We start from the raw sequence: 25,552 nt of genomic DNA on the forward strand, positions 1-25,552 counted from the left end.
GTTACCATAATCATGTTACTATCAGTAACCATAAAACTCCCATAGCAGAGTCAGAGCACTGGTGCGGGAAACATTTATTGGTAGGTATTATTGAGAACACCATGAAGCCCCCTACCGACCCCAAATTCTCCCCCTTGAAAGTACTTGAAAATAGTCATTAAGCTGAGCCCTGTGTGATGTATGTGTTTAAAAAATGTGGTGGTGACACCTGGGGTTATCAGTCTTTTTATTTGTGGAGACAAAGGTCATATCAGACTTGAGCGATTGTACATTTCTGGGCCCATGTAACGCGGACGAGCTCCTTTATGCCCCTCCTGTGCATGGTAAGTAGGACAACATTTTTTTTTTTTTTTGGGAGGAGGTCTTTCTTATAATGAGATAGAGCAAACAGCCAGTGTTATTTAGAAGGGATGTTAAAAAGCAAAGTTACTTCCAGAAATTTATCATTCGCGTTAATAGTTGTCGATAAATAGAAACCACCTGTCCCTTCGCAGCACATGCCCATACACTGTCTACGACTCATTTCATCGGTTGTGTGAGACCGCCTCAATTTTTCTTCTTCAGTTACTATTAGCAGGTAATATTTCTAATTCTCTACAATTGAAAGGAAGGGAAAAAGAAAGAAGGAAATACGTCTCTTTAAGCAGGGTCTGGATCCACGGAATCTGAGAAGTTGTCCTGAGGTAAAATCCCTTTCTCTGGTAAGGGAGAGACAGCTGGTGACTTCCAGTTGTGCCGTCTCCTCAGAACCTGTGTCGCCGATGCACTGCGTGGTGTCAGGACGGCTGCACAGTGCACCGAGGCATGCTGGGAGTGTGGCATGGACACTGGCGGTGCCGGGAATGGGGAGGGTGGGCAAGGGCTGGTCTGTTCTCAGGCCAGGAGCCATGAGAGCTAAAGGTGACTTTGCACAAGCCTACTTTTTAAAAGACAAGATTTCGGATTCCTTCAAAGAGTGGATTTGACTAATCCTGGATCCACAGGGAAGACAGAGATGATAGAAAGGTTTGGGCTAAGGGAAAAACTGGACAGGGAATACACTACCATTTCTTTTTTTTCCTTACATTTATAAAATCTCATTCTGGAGATTAAATACATGATTTTCTTCCCACCACTAGTGGTATTAGACTTGAGACCACTCTGATTTTTCTGCCTTGAAAATGGGCCACATTTGTTATTGACTTGTTAATTCACATCATGTATACACTGCAATATAAGCCATCCCCAAAGCCTCACAACTTCTGTGAGGACCGGCTACTTAATGTTACTCTACTTATCTCATGTTCTGGGAGACTATTCCGTGAATAATGACTCCTTATAATGTATTTCCTATTATACTTTATGTAGGTAACCCCAGCTTCCTAGGAATTACAGGAATTTTTCCCCCCTTAGGGTATCATTAGGGAAAGACTGTGTCTTCTCCCTTTGGAGAGCAGTTTTGCTCAGCTCTGTCTTCATTCAGCAAAGGCTGACTGAATGCCTACTGTGTGCTCTGTTCTAGGTGAGTTTTAGAGGGAGCCGACGGAGACAAATCTGAAGCGGGTACTGACACAACCATGGGCTGAAACAACGTGGTAGAAGGCTGGGCGAAAATAGTCTGGGTTTCACTGCTGTTGCCTATTGCACTGAGATGAAGGACCGGTTTCTGCTTTGGTTTTTAATTTCCAACTGCTGGGAACAGATAAGGGGTCCTACGCAGACGACAAGCATGCAGCTCCTGCCGCGCGCAACTCAGCAAGTGCACTGGACAGCGTCCAAAATGGTTTATGTCCTGTCAATGACACAAGTCCACTGACTATGTGCTTGGATGCTGTAGCAATACCACGTTGCTAGAAATGTTTTTTAAATCTATTTTTAAAGAGTTATTTCTTTCTTTACTTATTTGAGAGACAGAGAGTGTGTGTGAGCCAGGGAAGGGGCAGAGGGAGAGAATGTCCAACCAGACTCCCACCGAACAGGGAACATGACGTGGGGCTTGATTTCACGAGTCATGAGATCAGGACCTGAGCTGAATCCAAGAGTCGGATGCTTAACTGCCTGAGCCACCCAGGTACCCCTGCTATAAATATTTTTAAATGCTTACTCTTAATTTCTATGCTTATGATGTCATGGACTGACACCAAATAGTTCATGGACCAGCATGCGGGGCAGTTGTAGACAAAGGCTGAATCATGTTCACTGGAGTGATTCAAAGCTGCCACCCTGGTTCTAGCTATGTGTGTGCCTTCTCGCCCGGGCCTCTGACCCACGTCCAAATCCTGCTGCTTCCAACAAGCCAATGCAAATCAGGACCTAGTCTGTGAAAACAAATTTAACTTCAAGATAATTTGAATTCCTCGAAGCCAGTGAAATTGTCTGCCAAATTTTGTGTCTATGTATCTTTTTCTAGAAAGTCTAAAGTTTTCATCAGATGTTCAAGTGGATATGTGGTCTAGAAATGGTTAAGAGAAACTAATGCCTTAATGCTTTTTCATCACCTGGCAACCCTACTTACAAATTTCAACATGCAAACCACCTATGCTTCCCTGCAAAACACACACCTGAAGGGATTGTTGGTTTTATGAAGGCTCCCCCGCTCTGGTGAGTGGGTTGACCATTTCCCTGGTGTTTCAGAACACTGTTGTTCTGGGTTAAGAAATAGACTGCATTTGTCTACCAAAGATTTGGGTAGTGACAGGAGGTTAACTCTCTTGAAAAAATAATTTAAAATAATCTGTTAAAAAAAGGGTATCACTGTTCTTCAGCATTACGGAAGTATCCCCCACAATGGTGTCTTTGAAGCTTGCAGGCAAGTAAGGCATCCAACTTAGAGGGGAGGGATGAAAGTGTAGAGAGAGGCGGTGGGTCTGGCTGGAGGAGAGCTGTGCACTGGCTGTTAAAAGTAATGGGGGAGGGAGCATCCAGGTGGACCCAGATGCCCACAGAGAGCAGGAACAAGGAGATAACAAGGAGGCTGAAGTCACCATTATGTTTTTTTAAGAGGGAATCTACTCCTAGTGCCCAGACCGTGGTCTTTACCTACTATTTCCCATGGAAAGGAAACATCCTTGTAGAAATAGCTGATTGCATGTTTTGGCCAGGAACTCACCGTATCTTACTCTGCCAGAAAAGAAGACTAGGAGAATTATATTAAAAGGTGACCAGAGGGGGCACCTGGGTGGCTCAGTCGTTAAGCGTCTGCCTTTGGCTCAGGGAATGACCCTGGAGTCCTGGGATGGAGCCCTGCATCAGGCTCTTCCTCTGGGAGCCTGCTTCTTCCTCTCCCACTCCCCCTGCTTGTGTTCTCTCTCTCGCTGGCTGTCTCTCTCTGTGTCAAATAAATAAATAAAATCTTACAAAAAAAAATAAATAAAAGGTGACCACAGGCAACTAGAAGGGGCTCCCAATGATCAAAGATGGGACATTTGGGCATCAAAAAGAATAATGACTACAATGGATTGATGCATCTGAAAGAGATTAAAACCTAAGTGTTTATAATAATATTCAATGACAAATAAACAAGCTTCATTGGTCACTTTTGGAGGCTGCTGGTGCAATTCAGTGTTTTGAAAATTGATAAGAAAATGGAAAGAAGCATTTATGCTGCTTTTCTTATATGAACTGTATTTCAGAGTAACCAAAAAGTTGATAATGATAAGTTCTTCTGTATAGAAAAATAGCCAATAAATGCAGAAAGAATGAAAGAATTGAAAATCACTATTTATAACCCCTAATGGACGATGCATGCAGTGATATCAACAGTTACTGAAACTATTAGGTTAATAGGTCGATAGAGAATTTCATAATGGATGAATCAGGCTGACCATACCTGAACCCACTGATCAATCTTGACATCAATAATAGTTGTTCTGTGCCTCCTGATGTGATGCCACAAAGGTATCCTGAATCTCACTAAGTTTTTAAACTAATGACTAATTTCCAGGAACTATGGAGAAGAGAGGAACATGCTGAACAGCACAAGGAAGATGCATAGGCCAGATATATAATATGAAAAATTTTACAGGACAATGATCTGATTTTCTTCAATAAATAAATACAGTAAAAACTGGAGGGGCTCTATACTAGATCAAAAGACACTGAAGAATGGATCAGCCAAATTCAACAGGTGCACCTTGTTGGGACCCTGACTGAAATTGCCCAGCTGTGTGGGGCCATCTGTGAAACAATTAGAGAAAATTGAACCTGGATGGATTACTATTATTATTATTAATAAATTATTATTAAATCTGGTATGTGTGATAAGAGTAGTATAGTTAGGTTTTTAAAAAGTCACGCTATATATGCTGGAGATAAAACTGAAATATTTACAGGTAAAATAAGATACCTGCGATTACCTTAAAAATACTCTAGCATAACAGAAAACAAGAATGACTCTATGTTGGTAATTGTAAAAGCTGGGTGTTGGGGAACATGGGCTTCACACACTGTGTTCTTTCTCAGGCTGTACGTGTGTGCGCAATTGAGACAGTAAACTTCTGTAATGAAAGTGGTTTTTTTTTTTTTTTTTTTAAAGAGTCTCAGAAAATAAAGACAGGCAAGCTGATGAAAAACACAACCTTATCTATTGAGTCTTTGAATTCAGGCCCACACTTGCCCCAGCCCCGGGGTCTGTGGGAGGGTGAGCACAGGCCACATGAGGGAGCTCAGTCTCATTGGTCTCTGCGAGGCAGGGTTACTAGGTGCATGGGAACTCATGGGGAGACAGCAAGCGTGCTGAACCCACAATCCTCAACAGAGGCTGGGGCAGCTTTCTGATTGGTGGGAGGGAAGGAGGCGTCCAGGATCTACTCTGGGAGAGGCAAGCAAGAGGATCCCAGCCACAGTCTAGTGTCCTCTTTAACCTCATTCCCAGAGCAAATCCAAAGCAAGTACCAACAGAACATGCCATCTGGAATTCTATAATGCACTCCTGGCAACAGGCCATGGCAAGCAACCCTCAGAATTGTAGACGATTGGCATTTTTAAAGGCCACACACATCTTTTCTTCAGCCCTCTGTCTATCCTCTTATATGTTATTAATGCATTTAAAGAACTGTAATAAATTTGGACTTGGAAGGAGTTTGGTCAAAGGCAGTAATACCAAACTTGATACACAAATGACCTACTGGGACCTGTAATATCTCCATGCCAGCTTTTTTCAATTAAATGACCACAACTAGCAAACAACTATTAACATGGGGACTGTGTGGGATACAAAGATATGCAGTGTCTGCAATGGTTAGCCACAAAATGCTTGTAGGAGAAAAGGGAAAAAAACCAGTTTCTCATATAAGTTCTTGAGACAAAGATGTTATTCAGCTTTACAGTCCTTTGAGCTCCTCCCAGGAATATTCCACCAATTTCCACGATTGCATTTGGAGGCTGTGTGCTAGAGAACCTGTAATATCCATATAATGTCCACACTTGTCCTAAACCCAGAGAGTCAGGGACTCTTGCGACTGTACCCTTGGTGACTACAGCTAGCTCAGATTACTCCTGTATCAACTGAAAATGAAAAAGAAGCTATACCTGACTGTGCTCTTTAAGTTTTCTCTGGCGCTATCCCACATGCTCAAATTGTGTTTACTTTTTGCACCATTAGTCCGGGACACTGGTCTACCAAGCCACCGCTTCCTATTCAATAGCAACCATACGTTATGAACCACAGATTCGATCATTCAGGAGGGCAGACCACTTGAAACTGAGATTGTCCTGAGGATTCAGGAGGTCAATCTGCCATATATAGCGCACGCTGGTCCCAGTTATCCAACAGAAACTCAGCATGACCCTTCAATTAGGACCCCTTGGACTAGTAAAAGTCCATTCTTAAAACAGAATTAAGAGGTGGACAGAACTGCAGGAGCTTATCTGGGTTAAGCCTCAGCTTCTTGCAGAAAACCTGACACAAAACATTCTGCAGCACACCGTTGACTTGCGATGGGGTTACATCCCAATAAACCCTTTGTAAGTTGAAAATGTTGTAAGTCAAAAAAGCGTTTGTCGCACCTAACCTACTGAACCTCACAGCTTGGTTTAGTCCACCTTAAATGTGCTCAGAACTCTGACATCAGCCTACAGCTGGACAAAATCATCTAATTCAGAGCCCATTTTGTACTGAAGTTAAATAATATGTTGACTATCTCATGTGATTTATTGACTACTGAACCGAAAGTGAAGAACAGAATTGCAGCATCATGAAAGTTACAGTAACCTATGGTGTATCGCTGGCCTGAGAAAAGATCAAAATTCAAAGTATGGTTTCTACTGAATGCGTATTGCTGTTGCACCATCATGAAACTGAAAAATCTAAGTCGAACCATCATAAGTTGGGGACCCTCTGTACTTCATTGGGAAGTTCTGAATCTGAGGAAGCACATTGTTAATGTGCAGCAAAGAGTCCTTAGTTTACAAGGAAGGTCAAGTCCTGTTTGAAGCCCGGTACAGAGAGAACCATTTCTTCAATGGATACTCAGCCCATATCCCTACAGGACTCCTGCCACTGCTGCTCCTACTACTACTGACAACAGAACAATGATGATGATGGTAATTGTATTATCAAACAGGTAGAGTTTTTATTTTCTTTTGGGTCTTTACCTTTGCCTTTATCTCATAAGCACTATTATTACTTCCACTTACACATTAAAAACCTGAGGCACAGAGAGATTAAAATAACTTGTTTGAAGTCACAAAAACAGTGAGTGGACAAAGCCAGATGGTGTGGCTCAAGAGCAGTGGTGTGGCCCGTTGTGAGATACTGCCCGTTACATACTTGTGAACGTCGGCTCTGAATTAATACTCGGAGGTCTCAACAGGGACCTGAATTACAAAGGCAAATGTCCAGATTTTGCCTGAGCTCACACTCAGACTAGACTGGTTCTTCCTAACTTTGGTTCCATATAAGAACAGCCTGGAGAGCTGTCAAGAAATACTGATGCTGGGAACACACTCCTAGAGATATGCGTTCCATTTGGTCCAGGGTGGGGCCTGGTCATCTGTATTTTTAAAAAGTTCTCCAGGTGATTCTCATGTGCAACCAGAGCTGAGAACCACTAGGTAAGACTGAAGCGCTTTGCAAAAGTAAAAAAATAGATTTGGCACTGCTGCTTGCCTTCTCCTCCCTCTTTGGTTGTTGTAAAGACAATGGTGTATAAAAGGCTCTTATTCAAACTAATTTAAATATGGAACCCTTGTTGTAAACAGTGTCTACAAATACAGATGGGAACTACTGCTCTAATCATTTGGAAACCAGTAATTTATGTTAATACATTTGGTGTCTCTCTTTTAAACAGAAAACACAGCACCTTTAATGTCTAGGATGAGAGTTTATCAGAGCAAAAGTCTCTTTTTTCAATGAGGATACAGAAGATCCTTAGGCCAGCTTACTCTCTTTACTAAAAACAAAGATCCACGATCTCGTAGTTGAAAGGGACCTTAAAGGCCACCTAATTTCTCTTGGTACCACGAACACACACATACACACACACCCCAATGCAGAAATCCTTTCTAGAGCATTCTCCCAGATGGTCATCCAGCTCTAGCTTGAACAGTTCAATGACAAGAGACCTCACTCCTTCACAAGACAACACATTGCATTGTTGGGCAGATCAAGTCTTCTTTATATGGGCTCCCCACTGCCTCCCTATAACTTCTACTTGTTCATAGCCCTGTTGTTGTCTGGAATAATAGTATAAAGTCTCTTTTTCTTTCAAATGAGTGTCCTTCAGCACATCATTAAGGCAGAGCCTGGTACACTGGAGGGAACACAGGACTACATAGGAGCCAAGACACTGGGATATGAGATGGAAGTCTGCCTCAGACTTTATATTTTAGTAAATGAAGCACTTCAGACCTTAGGGCCATCATGAGTAGGAAAAATACATACAAACAAAGACAATGAAAAACTTGTCTCGCATAACTGTAAGCCTTCAATTAAAAGTCTAAGTGAAATGCTTTGTAACTGAAAACTACTCTACAAGTATATTATCACATTGATAGATACTTTAAAGTATTATATTTTTATACCTGAACAATTCTTCTGTCATTTGAAACATATATTCTGTTTCCAAACATATATGTTGGATTTGCTAAAACTATATTAATGATGGTAAGTACTCCATGATGCCACCTATCTGCTACTTGTGTCAGTGACTTAGTGGTCAGAAATGAAAGTCCTCCAAGATGGCAAGGGTCACAATGTGCTGACGCTGTCTTTCAGCCATCTGGCAGACCAGAGGAAACAAAGAGAACTCTGGACTTGAAATCAGAAGGTCTGGGTTAGAATCTGCCATTTACTAGCCAGGTGCTGCTGAACAAGTCAGCTACCCTATTTCCCCACACATAAAGAGGGAGGATGATAATATCGATCTAACATGCATTACCTTTAGGATAAAATAAAACAAAATGTGTGGAGTATGCAACAATAAATGCTGTTGATTCTAATTTCAGAGGATTTTTTTTTTTCTCAAATCAGTGAGAAACCATTTAAAAAGTATATTGTATTCTCTCTAAAGTAAACAGGGACACTCTGTTACCTGGATTCCATCTGGATAGAGTTCCTAATTTGTAAAATGAATTAATTTGACAAGATGATCTTTGAGCCCTTTTCTAGGTAAGGTCTGACACCACCAATATCCATACTGCCAATCGAACGGAAAAAAGTTTCAGAAGTCAATTGATTCCTGAGATCAATTCGGTTATTCCACAACCCAAAAATACTTCCATTGTAAAAGCAATGTCTTCAATTTGCAAATGCGTTCGAAAACGAACTCCCTTTAGGAAGATATGTTTGTTTCCATCTTAGTTCTGCTAGCCACATTCCCGAGGTGAGGTACTGGAATTTAAAAACACTCAATAGAAACAGACATTTCTCCAAAGAAGACATACAAAGGGTGAATAAGTACCTAAAAAGATGCTGGACATCTTAGCCACGAGGGAAATGCAAATCAAAACCACAATGAGATGGTTCCTCACACCCACTGGGATAACTGTAATCAAAAAGACAGCAGCAAGTGCTGGCGAGGCTGCGAAGGAACTGGAGCCCTTGCACATTGCTGGTGGGAATAAAACACAGTCCAGCTACTTTAGAGAACAGTCTGGCAGTTCTTCAAAATGTTAACGCAGAGTTACCAGATGACCCAGCCATTCTACTCCTAGGTCTACAGCCGGGAGAAATGAAAACATATGTCCACACAGAAAACCCGTATGTGAAGGCTCATCACAGCATAATTCATAATGTCTATCAGTTGATAAATGGATAAATAAAATCTGTATATTCACACAATGGAATATTAGTCAGCAATAAAAAGATCTGAAGTACTGATGCAGGCTACAACCTGGATGAACTCTGAAAACCTTACGCTCAGTGAAAGAAGCCAGACACAGAAGACCACATATTGTATGATTCCATTTGTATGAAATGTCCAGAGTAACCAAATCCACAGAGACAGAAAGTAGATTAGTGGTTGTCAGGGGCCAGGAGAGGGGAACAGAGAGTGACTGCTAATGGATACCAGATTTCTTTTTGGGGTGATGAAAATGTTCTAAAATTGAGTGTGGTGATGGTCGCACAACTCAGTGAATACATGAAAAGCCACTGAACTGTACACTTCACATGGGTGAATTGTAGGATATGTAAATTATATCTCAATAAAGCTGTTAAAAAACTCAATAGAAGCACATAATCATTAAATTACAAGGATCAGGGATCAACTCAATTTAAATCAAGGTGCAAAGAACATGTGTGTTTGTGTAAAGTATTTTATGTGGATAATTGCTTTATATGTTCAACGGCTTGAAACCCATTTTTGCATTGGGATCATTTTTCAAGGAGGAGCTGAAATTTAAGGAAGTAAAATTGAATAAACAAGGCTATTGTGGCACAAAAAAATATATTTCTTTTATTTTACTACCTAGGATTGACTCAGCGCTGTAAAATGCCATTTAAAAAAAGAATGACAAAGTTTGAATGAGGAAATGTATTTCATCGTGGAAGATAAAAGTCTTTCCTTCTCTACAGTGAATACAGGTAATTTCAGAAGCAGCGGCTCCTAATTATTCACTGTTGAAAAGCTAAAAAAAGGTTCATATTGAAAACAGTGACCTCCAGTTTGCTCTGTGAATGAAGGCAGACACAAATTCTCATTTTCCTAGAATCCTGGTTGATAACTGAGTTGGGAAAAGCTTGCATTTCTTCATTACAGTGCAGTCGACTGTTCATTTAAATAACAATACCGCTGCATAAAAGTCACAAAAGCATTATCCAGCAGTTCCACTGTGTTGAAATGCATTATTAGTACTAACAATGCCAAATAGAGTAAATAAATGACTGTCTTCTTATTTTCAGCATTATTCCTGATTACTTAGCTTTATGAAAGGGTAGCATTATTATTAGTGGTGCATTCAACACCTGGTCAACACTATTCGCTTGGATAACTCTTGAACTGGAAGGGATTTTAAAATAGAGCTGTTTTTTTTCTAGGTTATCCAAGAGTGAAAAAGCTCTCCAATCTAGTGCTTATATATCATACATTTTTAACAGAAAATATTTGAAGAACTCAACTTCTGTTCACCATATATGCGTAAAAAGTGGAATTGAAGCCCTCATTAAAGACAGCACACTTGCAATAGTACTTATTTAAAAATGTAAAATTTACATCAATAGTTTAACTTTACATCAGAAGATTTCCTACCGAGAACATGCTAATGCTTCCATTTTTAAAGTTCCTTTAGTCCAAAGTCTGGACCTCTTTTTTTTTTTTTTTTTTACTTTTTTCTTTTTTCACTCCCTGAAATATGCAGTAATCCACAAGATGCCACCGACTAAACTTGTTATGAGAGCACCAGCAATCGTCCAAGTGCGTGGCAAATAGAAGGTGATTTCCAATCATTCACTCGTGAGTCTCTAGTCCGCTTTGGTTAGATGAAAGGAGGCATCTCAGTTCAAGATCTGAGCCATATTTGGCTTTAACAGTGCCTGACGGAAGTACAGCTTCCCTGAAGATGGAGCAACAGGATATGGGCTTATAAAGTGTTACCATCGTGTGGGAAACACTGCACACCAGGGTGACTGACTCTCATTCAGGAAATGGAAGTTTCTTGGTTTGCGTGTGTGCACCGAAGCCTTAGATTTTGGTGTGGGAGGGAGCAAGATAGGCTGCAGGAAACACAATGATGCATGAATTCATATTCGGTTAAAGGATTATGTGAACAGAAGGAAATATTCTTGAAGGGTGTGTCACACATCGTATTTTCTAAAATTGGCCACAACGGTGTTTCCCATCGAACTGGTTTTCTACAACTTTGCCATCCCCGCATCAAGAGACAGAGTCTATGGGTCACCCCACTGAAACTTGGTGGGCCCTTGTGACTGTCTTAATGAATAGAATGCTACACGGGTGACACCGTATGACTTTCTAGGCTGGGTTAGAAAGGGCCATGCAGCTTCTGCCAGTCTTGCTCTTGGAACTCATCTTTGGGGCCCTGCTCAGCTGAGCCTGAGGCCACCATGCTGTAAGGAAGCCCAAACTAGCTCACGCAGAGAGACTGTGGCAAGGCTTTGAGACAGTGAAGAGAGAAAGGGCAAGATGCCCAGCCAGTCTGTAGCTGCTCCAGGATCTTGTCTCTTCCCTACTGTTTTAGCTCCAGGCTCTGTCTGAAGACAATCTCACAAGAGACCCAGAGTCACAGGACACCCAACCAAGCTGCTCCCCACTTCTGGACCCACAGAAACTGTGAGTGATAATGACTGTTGTTTTAAGCCACCACATTTTGGGGTGATTAGTTACAGAGCAGTAGATAACTGGGAGAGGAGGGAAGGACACCTGAATGCAGAGGGCATATTTGAAGCCAAGTCTTTCAAACCATGACTTCTAGACATGCCGATAAAAGTGATGGAGAAAGTTTCCCTGTATATCAACAAGTAAGGCCCCAATTCAGTCACGTTTCAGAGCTCCTCTGCGGGGGGTCAATGTCCCCACAGTGGAAGCTCTAGATATTCCATACAGTGGAAGGACACAAGGGGTGTGAAGAAGCTTGCCTTGAACCTCCATTTACACAGCAAGCGCGGTCCTCCTACACTGACTATATTTGCTTGGGGTGGTCCCGACAGTGGTGGGCAGGGAAGGGACAGCCTCTAAGGCACCCACTGGTACAACCACTGATTTCCGCCTTGCCTCTCATGAGGGAATAAAATTGGACAGTTTGTAGTTTCTGAGCACAAGATACTATTTTAACGCCTCCATGTCCCTGTTTTCTCTTGTTTACCTAACTCATGCTTAGTCTTCAGGACTCAGGCCAGGCATCACCAACTCCAGGAAGTCCACAAAGGCTAAGAACTCCTTGTGTACATCTATTGTATGATTGCATCTATCACATAAAATAAATTAATTATCTATTAGATAGAGTAAATAGATTGATTGATTATTAATCAACTAATAGATACCTTGTATCCATCACATTAAAACTTATGATAAAAATTCTTGTTCAGGAGAGTTTTCTCACTAGATTGTATATATGGAGAAAGGGATACAAATTATTTACATTTGCATCTCTACCATCTACGGCCTGCCTTGTCACAGCAGCTGGCGCTCAGTAATGCTTGTGGAAATGAACAGGTAAAGATAAGTCGGCTTCAAAGGACCCATTTGGTGACAATGTCTCCATGCATTTCAAACATCCCGTGCTTTTCCCTGATCTCATTTGGAAATCTCTCTCTGTCTGGTCAATTCCCAGCAGAACACTTCATCAGAATTTCGTTCATGGCACTTTCCCTCATCTCCGACCCTTGTCCTCCAAACCTTCTTTCTATCTTGGGCCCATCTCTTTACCTTGGACCATACTTACGTGTATTCCTACTAGATCCGCTTTCTAGATGGTCCACTCCATGGTGGCAGGTGCCCATCCTGAGCACCAAGAACAGCACTTCACATGCCCGGGGTGGGTTTGGTAAAGCACTGCGTCCTCCCTGTCTCAGTACAATTTTGCAGTCATGACTGCCTCTGACGCCTCTTCCCTGGGGTTAGCAACTCTGCCTCCAATGAATCTGGAAATGTACTAGTCTTAGATATGTTCAACAGGTGATGTCAAGATGCACCCAAATGATTTAAGGACAACCTGCCAAAGTCCTCAGAAGCTTACTGTGCCCTTGAAGTAGGTCATCCTCGGGAGCAGTTGCTTTTCATCTACCCAGCAGGTGTATGTCATCAAATAAATATCTTAAAATGTCTTCCAGCCAGGAACAAATATCTGGCAGGGAAAAGGAAGTACACAGGCTCACGGACTGGAGGTCTATATGGAGAGCATGGATGCCTTTTTTCAAGCATACAAAAAATGATATTCTTATTAACCACATAATTCCACACCTATTTATTGTTTCCTTGTCCATTTACCTGCCCTGTCCCTCCTCCCCCCAACTAAGAAGCTTCCAAAAGAAACTAGTCTCAATTTTTAAACTTCATTTATGAAGGCTTTAACAAAGAGGATTTCTCAAACCTGGCACCACAAAATCATGCCCCCCCATAAAACTGTGATTTTAATAACAATCATAATAATAGATAGGCAAGCTTGGCTCACTTGGGATTATCTCTCCTACCTCCTGCCTTTTTCTTTTTTAGTATTTAAATTAGTCATTAGTATTATCTTCCTTATTTTTTTTTTGCTGGGAGATTCAGGAGATACTAAAATTCAGTAATTTGTGGTATTTCATTTTTGTAAGATTAGGGAGAACTTAAATAATATGGCACAATTTGTTCTTGAATATTCTTGAGCCTACCCCATTACTACAAGCCAAATTAGCAGGTATCATTGGACCCAAATATTTAAAAAATTATTATAAGAAAACATAAGCCTGTGGTTTAACCCTGACTTCAAAGTTACGGGAACAGCTTAAAAGGGGAAATACTTGGGCTCAAATGTGGATAAGTTTGGTTTTAATTTTATGCACATTACTTATAACTCCCAGAGCCAAAAATAATTCTAAGAACCATGAACACAATGCACATCATGTGAGATTGAAAAGGTTGGCTCATAATTATTTCAAGATGAATTGTGTAGACCACTATAATTTTTTACTCATATGAAAGATATCCACTAATAGAATGGTAGATTTTGTTAGATCAGTGTTTTCTGAACTCACTGTTTTCTAGACACTCAGATACCGTCTTCCTGACTTTACCACACCTGAGCACCACCTGAACTAGTATTTATTTAACTGTTTTCTTTATCTCAACTTTAAATTGGCCTCTTAAAGAAAAAAATATCACCTCATCTGAAGCAATAACAGCAGTAAAACCATGGGTCTGATGGCTTCCTAAATTTGTGCTTTTCGGAAAAAAAACTGGGTTAAAGTAAAAGCTGCCTCTCTCAGAAGAGGCCTAAGTGATTGATCTTTTCATCTGATAAACATTTATTAAGCACCTACTATGTGCCAAGCTTTCTTGCAGATGCTGGGTGTGCAGCAGCAAGCAGAGCTAGGCTCTGCTTTCATGGAGCTTATATGCACATGGGGGTGATGGCAATAAACCAACAAGTATGTGACAGGATTCCAGGTCTATGTGCTACGTGCTCTGAAGAAAGATGAAGCGGGGGAAAGGCAGAGTGGCGCGGGGGGTATTTGAGCAGAAATCCAACACAGCCTGGGAAACAGTGGTCTAGTAAGCAGAGGTAAAAGTCTACAGAGTTCATGATATTACCCATCACATTTCTACTCTTCTTATAAAACTGAGCTATGCCTCAAGACTAAATTTTCATGTTATTTACCTTCCTTACACTGGTTTTTCCAGTAGCAGAGATTACTGTGTCTCATAGGCTGCGTGTTTTCACTGGGGAATGCCTTTCTGGGACAGACTGTCCTGGCTGAGGTTACAGGGGGTAGATTCAGAACACTAGAGGGGCCCAGGGGGCTGGGGAGAGAATGGAAGGAAAGGGCTGGGCACAAAGACCTGGAGAGCACCAAAGACCTCTTTGTCCATTTTGCTATTTTGCCTGTGGTCTTAGGGTAGCAATCTCCATGTGCCTTAAGGACATTATTTCATACGCCAGCCTCGGCACACATATGTGGGTAGTTTAGGCCCACTGGGGCACTTTCCCCCCAGTCTAAGGTGAGAGGAGCAGGTAAACATGAGCCTTCCATATTTTCTTAAAATTCTGATTCTCAAGTTATTGACTGAGAACATCAGTGATAATCCACATGGAACATATGAATAGAAGCACAGTCTGATTTTGAAACAGACATTTTAGTTTGACCACATACATTACTTATGTTCCTTGGAGGCTGACTGCATGATGAGAACCCAGCTGGTATCAGGTTTCGGGCAAGGAGAGCTGAGCTCTTAATGCTGAAGGACAGGAGTAGCTGCAGTCCTGGCTGAGACTTGATAGCTGTGTGACTTTGAGCAAGTTACTGAACTTTGCTAAGCCTCAGTTTTCTCATCTGTAAAAGAAAATAATAATGCCTCCCTTATAGGTTTGCTCTGAGGGTTAAACGAAATGAAATTACGTAATGATTATGTAGCACTTAGCATATAAGTGCTCTTAAAATACATAGCAGTTAAGATGACAACAGCAATCAGGACGATAATGATTAAGAAATCATATGCAAGGTGCTTTGGTTTGGAAACAGAGAGAAAAGGCTCTGGCCTCTAGATTCCTAAGAGGCTCCAGCAATAACAGATGGTTTTGTAGGTGAGGACTAGTACTCTGCTGGGCCCGTGAGTGCAGCACAGTGGTCAGACAGAGATGGGCGCGAGGGAGGGAGCAGTCATCCATGTGGACCATGGCCCAGCCTCCAGTCTAAGGGGTTCAGAACAGGATGGGCAGTGGGGGCCACTCGAGGCAGTCTCAGGTAGACATGGAAACAGGAGAAGGAGCTCCCTAGAGCTAGGAGTGGGGTCCTGGATCAGGAATAGGAGACAGAAGGTCAATGGAATGTGTCCCTTGCCTCTGGGGCCAGTTTTAGACGGCCTCCTCATGGTAGCTGCTGCACTTGCTCCACTGAATTTTAAAGGTGCTCAACATGTTCCTCTTGAATTTAAAAACAGTAGGAGAGCACATCCTGATGCTCTGAATCCATTCAATTTTCACACAGCGCAATGACATGTTATGTCATCAAAATCCCTTGAACCTGCACCAGCCTCCATCGGCAACAGAAGCAAATCAGCTCGTGTCCGGGGGAGGGCGCGGTGGAAGTGAAACACAAGTGGAAATTCAAGGCGGGCAAGGCTGTCCTGAGTGAGGTTTTCCCTAACAGGTCCCGTGTTGTGCCGAGCACAGCTTCCTTGGGAAGGGAAAAGCCTTTCTACTCAGCTTCACACCACCCCTCCCTCAACATTTATTCTTCCTCCTTTCTTCCCCTCTGGGTTACATACTTCATTGGGTTTATGTCATTGATCTACATCTATGTGCTCGTGATATAATGTTTCATATAATATGGCTAGATCATATCACTTCATCCACGGGTCGTTATGGAGTCCTACTGTGCGTCTGGTCTTTCTTCATTAAGAAGATGAGCATTCCCGGGAAGATTCAATTTTTGTAATCCACAGTCATGAGCTTTGGCCAAGAAGACATACGAGGCCTCCAATTTGCTTCTATACTGATCCAGTGAGAGGAGAAATGCAAGAATAAACTTCCAGTAACTGACTGGCCAGCTCACTATCATGTGACACCCACAACTTTCTGGCTGGTGAGGGAGGGTGAGAGAGGACGGAGCTCAGGCACCATGTAGGAGGTGGAACAGCGTATGGGGCATGAACAGAAAACAGAACCAGGAGACGTAGGTTCCATGACTAATTTGGTCCCTCATCCAAACACTGAAGGGGCTTCAGATTTCTTCTTTGAATGGCTGAGAGGATTGAGTGAGCAATGCTTGTAAGTGATTTCTGCTTTCCTACGTGTCAGTTGTTTTCAGCTGAAGACTGGATAAAGAACTGGCTAGGATAAAGAGGGACAAGGATTGAAACAGAGAACCACACAGAGGCAACTGGATTATAGGGTGGGCTGAGATGATGCCTGCTCTCAAGCTGTAGCTTCATTCTGTTTGGAGACCTCATCTTCTGTTGCTGTCCCAGAGGACAGTCTATGAGCTGCAGATGACTCAACAGTCATCACTTTGTTGGCTTATTTTCCATCTTGTCCTGCCCCCCCATCCTTCCCCCCAGGATTCAAGGTGGTTTATATGAACACACACCAGTGGTGTGTGGAAGGTCACTGGGCATGGGCTTGGCCAGCTCTGGTTCTACTCACTCACCATATGACTGGAGATCGACCATGAGGCTCACCGAGTCTGAGGACTGTGCACATGGGAGTGATTAACCAATGAGAATTTGCTATGCAAATGTCAGGGGTGATTTTATTAGTAGTAGCAATGCTTTTCGTTTAATAGGCCAAATAAAACATGGTGAAAAACACAACTATGAAAAAAATGCACGAAGTTTGACCTACGCTGACATGAATCCCAAACCTTAACAGCAGAAAGTTTTTCTCATAGTAAGTAAAGCCATGGTCTGGCCCTAAAAAACAGTACATTTGTTAACCTGAAAATGCTCTAAATGACTCCTTGGTAAGGGCTACTCCGCACAATCTGATGACTTGGGATTTCATCAAATTAATGTCACTAGCTATGCCTTATAATTAGGATAAAATATTTGAAAAGTTTTAAAAATGAGGCTGTTCATTAACTCATTGATTTTCCTACAGATTGGGAGCCTGAATTTAAATGATACCCAAAAATACAACTAGGTGTGCTCAAAGAGAGAACTGGTTGTGAGTCCCTAAACGGAATGCAGGAGTTTAAAATGCTATTACTATTCAGATTCTCTGAGAACATTAAAACTGCCCATTAAATGAAAACCTAATAATTGGCCCTACTGAATTGTGACATTTTGTAACCTGTTCAGAAATGCAGAAAATTGTGGAAGAAAAATTCTTTTGAGGTAGAATTTGATTTGCAATGTAATACTATCCCAAAAGCCAAGGCCCCCATGCTCATACACACAAAAGAACAACAATGCAGACCGACTAACAAAGCTGAGGAAGACTCTGGAAATCAGAGTGAAGGCCTGTGGCTCAGGACTCTTGTAGGCAAGTAGGCAAGTTATGTTACTAGTCTGAGAAAAAATCAACAGGCAACAGCATGAGCTCAGCGTAAATCTCAATATGGAACCAACCTCTCTTTGGACATTGCTTAAAGATATAATCAAGATAGGTCATTTTTGTATAAGCCATTTTTTGGCTTTTATATAAGCCATCAGAATTTTTAAACTTACTCTGCAGTATCACTAAATAAATAAAATGTACAGACTAACTGGGGAGAATAAATAGTTTCAAATCAGAAGCTTAAAAATTCTCATGGGCCAATGACTAACAAGCACCTTCGAGGTGCAGGGAACTGTGTCCAATGCTTTCGAGAGTCAAACACAAGAGACATATTCCTTGCTCTCTGGAGCTTACCACCTAGTAGGGTGGATGAGACAGACACTGACATCAATAAGATTCAGGCATGCTGGATACACCAACAGGAGCAGGACAATCAAGGCAACATGGAGCCCCTCTTGTTGGAGGGATCCAGAGAATGTGGTCTCCTTCCTTGGAGGACAGAGCATGAAGACATGACTCTGAAAGGCAGGTAGGGTTTTGATAGGGGAGATGGAAGGTAAATGTCCAGGCAGGAGGAACGGCATGAGCAAGGTAGTGACTTGAAGCATGTCTGGGAAGTAGGGGGCAGTTCAGTCTGGCTGGAATGCAGGTGATAAGAGGGCCGGGTGGCTGGGAAGAACACAGACGGAAAATGGAGGTCTGTCCAAGGCACCGAGGGGACACTTCTGTCTGAAGACAGACACTGTTAGGGGCACTGGAAACTAGCGCATCTGTAAACTCTTTATCTATGAAACTATTGGGCTCCAACTTTTTTGTCCCTTTATTGAGGTATTCGTCAGCAAAGCAAGCAGATGCTGACAGAAGAGGAGGCCCTCCAAAGGAACCAATTACTGGGAAGAATTAGTGATTAAAGGGAATGAAGATAGAATATTCAGGAATTTTAAAGGAGGAAGGTGAGTGAAGTAAAGGAGAGAAAATGTGTGGGAGAGAAGGTGGTCTAATCAGGAACGCGATGGAGGCGAGGAAGGGGATGAACAGAGGTCCCTCTCATCACCTACCCACCCCAGGCTAATCCCTAAGAAAACCTACTATAGAAATCTGAGAGCCAGCAAGCCGGTGGTTTAGAAAGCCACTGGCAACCATGGAAACAGGACAAACGTGCTAGCTGTGGATTTCCATCCATACACAAGGAATTGTTCTCTGCATTCCTATGAGAGGAACTGTAAGAAACATCCTTTTAGGAAAATAATTAATGTCAAGGGGAAATGGTCACAGCAAATGACTAAGTGGAAAAGCCTACAAAATAGATATGTGGACAGCAAGATTTTTGGTATAGGAATGATGAGTAGCATTTATTGGTGTACTTGGCCATCAGAAACTAGATCACTGAATGGTGGAAATATTTGAAAAACACCATGTCATCAGAAATTTTTATTCTTACTTGGAATACTCAGTGACTCTTTCTGTTGAAAGTAATGTGTACTGCTTCTATGTGTATGCAGAACACCTCCCTTTAGAAATATCTCTAATAAGAAGAACAACTAACACAAAGCATCTTGGGGATGAGGGAGCTGGCACGGCAAGAAACATTACAGGTGAAGGTTTCCACTTTTCCCACTTCTAGGAAAATAGTCCCCTATGTAAGGAACACACAGGGCCATACTCGAAGAACACACAGACTCCCAAGCTTACATTTGCTCTCATCATCAATGTAGCTTGTTTACACAGACTTGTGACTTCACTTATCTAAATATACCCATGTATAAACTACGAGTATTCCACAACAGTGCCTGGTGAAAGCCCAGTCTTTTTTCAAAACACAAATGTTTCTGGGTTATCGTGCATTTCAACAAACCCATACTAATCCACACACCCGACATACACTACAGACTTACTCTGTTTTGCATACAAGATTATATATTCCGTAAGTCTAAGACAGTGGGGGGATGGGTCCATTGATAAGAGAGAGAAGGCACGATTCTTCATGTTTAACTTGTTGAATGTTATCGAGATAGACGTGTCTAACAGAAAAGAAAGAAACAAATTCTTTCTTTGGGGTGAAAAGGTTGACTATAGACTTAATAAAATGCTATGAGGACTGCAGCCTAATTTTGGTTTGATGCTTTATAGCTGGAGGTAGGAAAAAGCCCTACAAGGCAATTTCATGAACCAAAGAGACTTTTAAAGCTTATAGGTGAAACTCAAATAAATAATTCTGGCAGATTCTATATTCTTTATGTTAAAACACATCATCTGCCAAATTAGGGCAGTGACTTTAAAATTTTTATTCACAGTAACAGTAAATCACTGGCAGGTTTCTAAAACTTAAAATGCCAAAGAAATATTTAATTGTTTCTATGTAAAACATGCATAGAAAAAAGGCGGGAAGAATATGTATGAAAGTGTTGACAACGGTCACCCGATGATGAGATTACGGGGAATTTTATTTTTTTCTCTACACCTTTCTAAAGTTTCCAGATTGTCAACAATAAATACGCAATTCATTTTTTAAGAATTTAAACATTGTGAATAGTTCGACAAACTCACCTTTTTTTAGGTATAAGAAAACTATGTAAAATATGACAAAAATGAAATAGTCTGAAGCCTATTGTAAGCAAGTGGGAACAACCCGACAAACGGCCTTGTGGACCTGAAGAAAGCTTCTAGCACTTTCAAGCAATGTGGGGCTGCCGATCTGTTTCTGGGGTGGAAATACACGAGGCACATGAAGGATGGGGCAGTGGGGGCTGGTGGCAAGAGCCCACGTTTCCGCAGCGCACGGATGAGGTGTGGCTCCTACACGGCCATACACGGCGTGTAGGCAGCTGTTCCAGAGATGCTGCTGGGGGAAAGCTTCCAACCGCAATCTTTTCCTGGCGACCCATATAGGTGGAGGTAACAGTCTCTCTCCTTCTTAATGTACAGATTGTTTCCTTTGGATTTAGTCTACACAGCAAAACACCAAAAGTACAGAGCCCAAGGTGGGGGAGACTAACTACGAGCTCTTCCACCATCTGAAACAGGCACGGACGGCATAGGCACACCAGTTATTTAATTAGCACACATTGATTAATTTAACCTCATGTAACCACTGTCTTCTGCTACCGCTAATTTTGTTTTTGAAGTTAAATGAAATAAAGTAGCTGAAGAGTAATTAAATGTGTCCAGTCCCTTCATCCCTATGGCTATGATGACTGGGTAGCCCTCCACTGCTGAGGTTTTCTGAGAGGATGGTGGAAATGCTTTGAAACAACTCAAAGGCATATTCTCAGGAGGTGGTGACTTCACATTAAAAACCCTCATATGAATGGGCCTGTTAGCAGCACTTTCCCTAACTAACGAATTTGCTCTGGAAAGAAATGCTGGGCTCTGTTTGTTACAATCTGTCTAATAGGAAAGGTAGTAGGTAGAGGACTGAGGCATGGATGCAGGTTAGCAGTGGTTTGAAACTTAAAAGAAACAAAGACACAAAAACTGAGAGAACTTTCTTCAGACAAACTACAGCCGTACTCAACAGATGACCAGATTAACGTGGGGCTGCTCCGGAGGAAGCCCTGCCCGCTTGGTCTCTTCCTCCTCCTTGGCAACCTTTAGGTGGGTGGACCAAATTTTAGGGTTCCTTGACACACTATTTGGGGGGATCACTCATTCACAGCATCCCTGGGGGGTGGGGTCTGCGGTGACTGCACAAATGGCTCGTTCCATACAGACGTGGATCCCCTTTCACAGCTCTCTTTGACCGCAAAGGCTAGAAAGGTAAGAACTGTATCTTTGAGAATCTCTTGCAGCCAGGTTCCAGATGTGCCTCAGGTTTTGTGAGGCAGGTGCTGGTGCAGAATTTGGAAAGTGGATGTAAGCAATATGAGGCAGCTGCATGGAAGGAGACAGGCACCTCTGGTGAGTGAGACAGTGTGTGTGTGTGTGTGTGTGTGTGTTCCGTGTGCACGCGCATGTGCACGCACATGCATGCACACAGCGGCGAGGATTTCTTGGGGACAGCTTTGGCAGAGACTACGGAGTCTAGTTCCTGCATCGTAGATGCCATGTGGTGTATGTAGGGCTGCCACAGTGAGCTGGCCTGGCGGCTGGGTTCACTCTTCTGCGGCTCCTGTGTAGCATCCAAAAAGCTTTGCTGGTTTTCCCAAAGAGTCTATAAGCTACTCTCGTAAACCTCTTTCTGCTTAAATCAGCTGGACAATTCTATCCTCCTGAATCTAAGAATCTTAACCAATACAGCATCTAAAAATAGACCCTAATTATCTCACCGTCTCATATGGGGTGTCTTCAGCATTACCTCTTGTTTGTATCCCTACTGAAACTAACACTATTTTTATTTTCATTTTTTAAAAAGATTTACTTATTTATTTGAGACAGAGAGAGAGGAAGAGAAAGAGAGAGAGATCGATCACAGGCAGGAAGGGCAGAGGGAGAGAGAGAATCTCCAGCAGATTCCCTGCTGAGTGCAGACCCTGACGCGGGGCTCGATCCCAGGACTCTGAGATCATGACCTGAACTGAAATAAAGAGTCAGATGCTTAACTGACTGAGCCGCCCAGGTGTCCCCTAACCAACTTTTATCACATAGACACTGAATAAATATTGGTTAAATCCCATCTCTATAGGTATAGCATTATGCTGGACTAACTGTAACATCCTTCAGCTCCTTATTAGACAGTAAGACGAAGTTGAAATAATATATGTAAGAGACACCTCAGTGATCAAGGAGTTGAACCACTGTAATTGTTAAGTATGTTCACTTCTCTGGGCAAAGAAAGCAAGGCATTAGAAACAACGGTCTTGATTTCCTATCATTTGGATGGGAAGACAGAAAAAAGCCAAAAGCTATCTTTTAAGATATAATAGAGAAAACAGGAATAGAATATTATTATGATAATTAACAACGGATCTGAATTTGATCACTAAAGAATGATGTGTTTAAATTAATTAAAATAAGAAAAAAGGAAAAGAAGAACTGGGCCCTTTATCTTTAAAAAATATATTGTCAGCATGGTGTTATATATATATATATATATATATATATATATATATGTAATCTAAGTATTTGATTACTGACAGCACAACTAGTGTCTTCATTGAGAAAAAACTATTTGAAAGGATTTCTCATTCCCTCGGTTCATACACAACCTTTATTTCATTTTCTATAAGTGGTTAGACAAAGGTCAAATGATAACTTTAAATATTTAAACTGGTCAATGACAGTCAAGCAGTCGGATATTTCTCTAGTTTATTGTTAAATATGGATTGCCTCAGAGGTAACCTCAGGTACATTGCAAGGCTTCCTAATGAGTTATTAGTTATGAAACTATGAAGTAATTATGAATTTTAAATAAGACCGAAGAATAGACTGGGGTACAACAAATTAAAGGCACCATAATTATGCAATATCATGAGATGTATTAGATACTCACACTATGCATATATCAAAAAATACATTAATAAACTGAACATATTAATAAAAAGCTAAGTCTGGCCCTTCAAGACCTCAACACTAATTGGAAAGGATTTTAACAGAACATCCTGAATAACTTTCATTATCAATTTTGGCAAGCTACTTTTCAGCTACCTAAATAATGGCTATTTCTACACTCCACAGCGCATCTATTAAAATCTAAGATCTGAAAAATATCATTAGTGAGGATGAGTGAAGTAGCAAATGTTCAAATGCCACAACCTGAATTTGAACTTATTAGTGTGATGTAAATGATACGTGTTTCATATCATTTTCCTGTATTTCACTGTTATAGTGTCCACTTCAAGTCTATCATACATTTGCAATTATATATTGTACATTAATTACATATTATGCACTAGATTGCAAATTTTGGCAATCTTTTTAAGATCATGCATTCTTTTTAAAAAATATATATGTTTTTAAAGATTTTATTTATTTCTTTGAAAGAGAGAGAATGAGAGAGAGAGAGAGCATGAGAGGGGGATGGGGGGAAGATCAGAGGGAGAAGCAGACTTCCTGCTGAGCAGGGAGCCCAGTGTGGACTCGCGACCCTGGGACTCCAGGACCATGACCTGAGCCGAAGGCAGTCACTTAACCAGCTGAGCCACCCAGGTGCTCAATGCATTCTGATCACTTTTAAAATCCTCCCAAAGTGTGATGATTTCTTTTTTTTTTAAAGATTTTATTTATTTATTTATTTGTTTATTTACTTACTTACTTATCAGAGAGAGAGTGCGCACAAGCAGGGAGAGTGGCAGGCGAGGGAGAAGCAGGCTCCCCGCTGAGCAAGGAGCTGGATGTGGGACTTGATCTCAGGACCCTGGGATCATGACCTGAGGAGAAGGCAGACCCTTAACCAACTAAGCTACCCAGGCGTCCTTAACGGATTTAATTCTTAAAAACAATATTTCATAGCAAGGACAGATGAGCTTCACAATGAAAGCAAGCACATTAGTGGCAGATATTGGTGAAAAAGTTACAAAAGGTAAATTTTACCTATAATAGCTTACTGCTGCAACCAAGACACAGATTTATCCCTTTTCTGTTGTTGGAAACAAAGTTATTGACCCCCCCAAAAATATATCTATATATCTATATATATATCAGATCATTATTTCATTATTTAGTTTAAAATGAAAAAGTTCTTGGGGCACGTGGGTGGCTCAGTTGTTGAGCGTCTGCCTTCAGCTCAGGTCATGATCCCAGGGTCCTGGGATCGAGCCCTGCATCGGGCTCCCTGCTCTGCTGGGAGCCTGCTTCTTCCTCTCCCACTCCCGCTGCTTGTGTTCCCTCTCTCATTGGCTGTCTCTCTCTTTCAAATAAATAAATAAAATCTTTAAAAAATAAATAAATAAAATGAAAAAGTTCTAGGGGTGCCTGGCTGGCTCAGTCAGTAGAGCATGTGATTCATGATCTTGGGGTTGTGAGTTCAAGTCCTACATTGGGTGTAGAGCTTACTTACAAAAATTTATAAAAATTAAATTTATAAAAATTAAAAAGGGTCTAACCAGAAAGGAAGTCCAATTAGTTAATATCAGAGTAGAAAGTACCTGTTATAGGAATAAGGTTAAAAAACAAAGGCAGCCGTGTGACACATTAATGCCTTTAACTGTTTTTGATTTTAATATTAGATTTGGTTCCACTAAAGATCCCCCCTTGAGGTGAAATGTCTGCTCGGTGTATCTTTTTCATAGATGGCCATAGGCACCCTGTTTGTTGAAGGATATTATTTTGTGAATACCTCGGCTTTTCCTTTCACTAAAATGGGAGCCTTCCTTGCCCAATAAATACAGGACTTGCCCCAGCTCATGAAGTTAGATATTAGAAAAAGAAGGAAGAGATTGTAGCCCGAGTTGACTCCTGCACCCCCACCCAATTCCCCTAGACAAGGAGGTCTTTACTTCCTGGTTCTTTTCGTTGGGGTCTTGACTCATGGACTTCTTATGCTCTTTCCCTTTCTCACTGGAACGAAAACACTCACACGGCATACGCATGCTCACAATGCAACAGT

At 41.5% G+C, this 25,552-nt stretch overlaps 1 protein-coding gene across 6 annotated transcripts in view; it reads right to left on the reverse strand.

Moving 5' to 3' along the window:
* Positions 1-25,552, reverse strand: part of VTI1A (vesicle transport through interaction with t-SNAREs 1A) — a 358,703-nt gene that overhangs the window by 99,683 nt on the left and 233,468 nt on the right. For 3 of the 6 annotated variants that reach the window (XM_057308554.1, XM_057308552.1, XM_057308553.1), the window contains one exon: positions 551-15,406. The exons of the other annotated variants lie outside the window; for them this stretch is intronic. In XM_057308554.1, the coding sequence (XP_057164537.1) occupies positions 15,403-15,406 (4 nt within the window). In that variant the 3' untranslated portion in view covers positions 551-15,402. Of the gene's footprint in view, positions 1-550; positions 15,407-25,552 lie in introns of those variants that run through there. 6 annotated transcript variants of the gene reach the window in all.

This window comes from Ursus arctos, unplaced genomic scaffold (genome assembly GCF_023065955.2).
Source record: "Ursus arctos isolate Adak ecotype North America unplaced genomic scaffold, UrsArc2.0 scaffold_7, whole genome shotgun sequence".
In the NCBI taxonomy this organism is placed as follows: Eukaryota; Metazoa; Chordata; class Mammalia; order Carnivora; family Ursidae; genus Ursus; species Ursus arctos.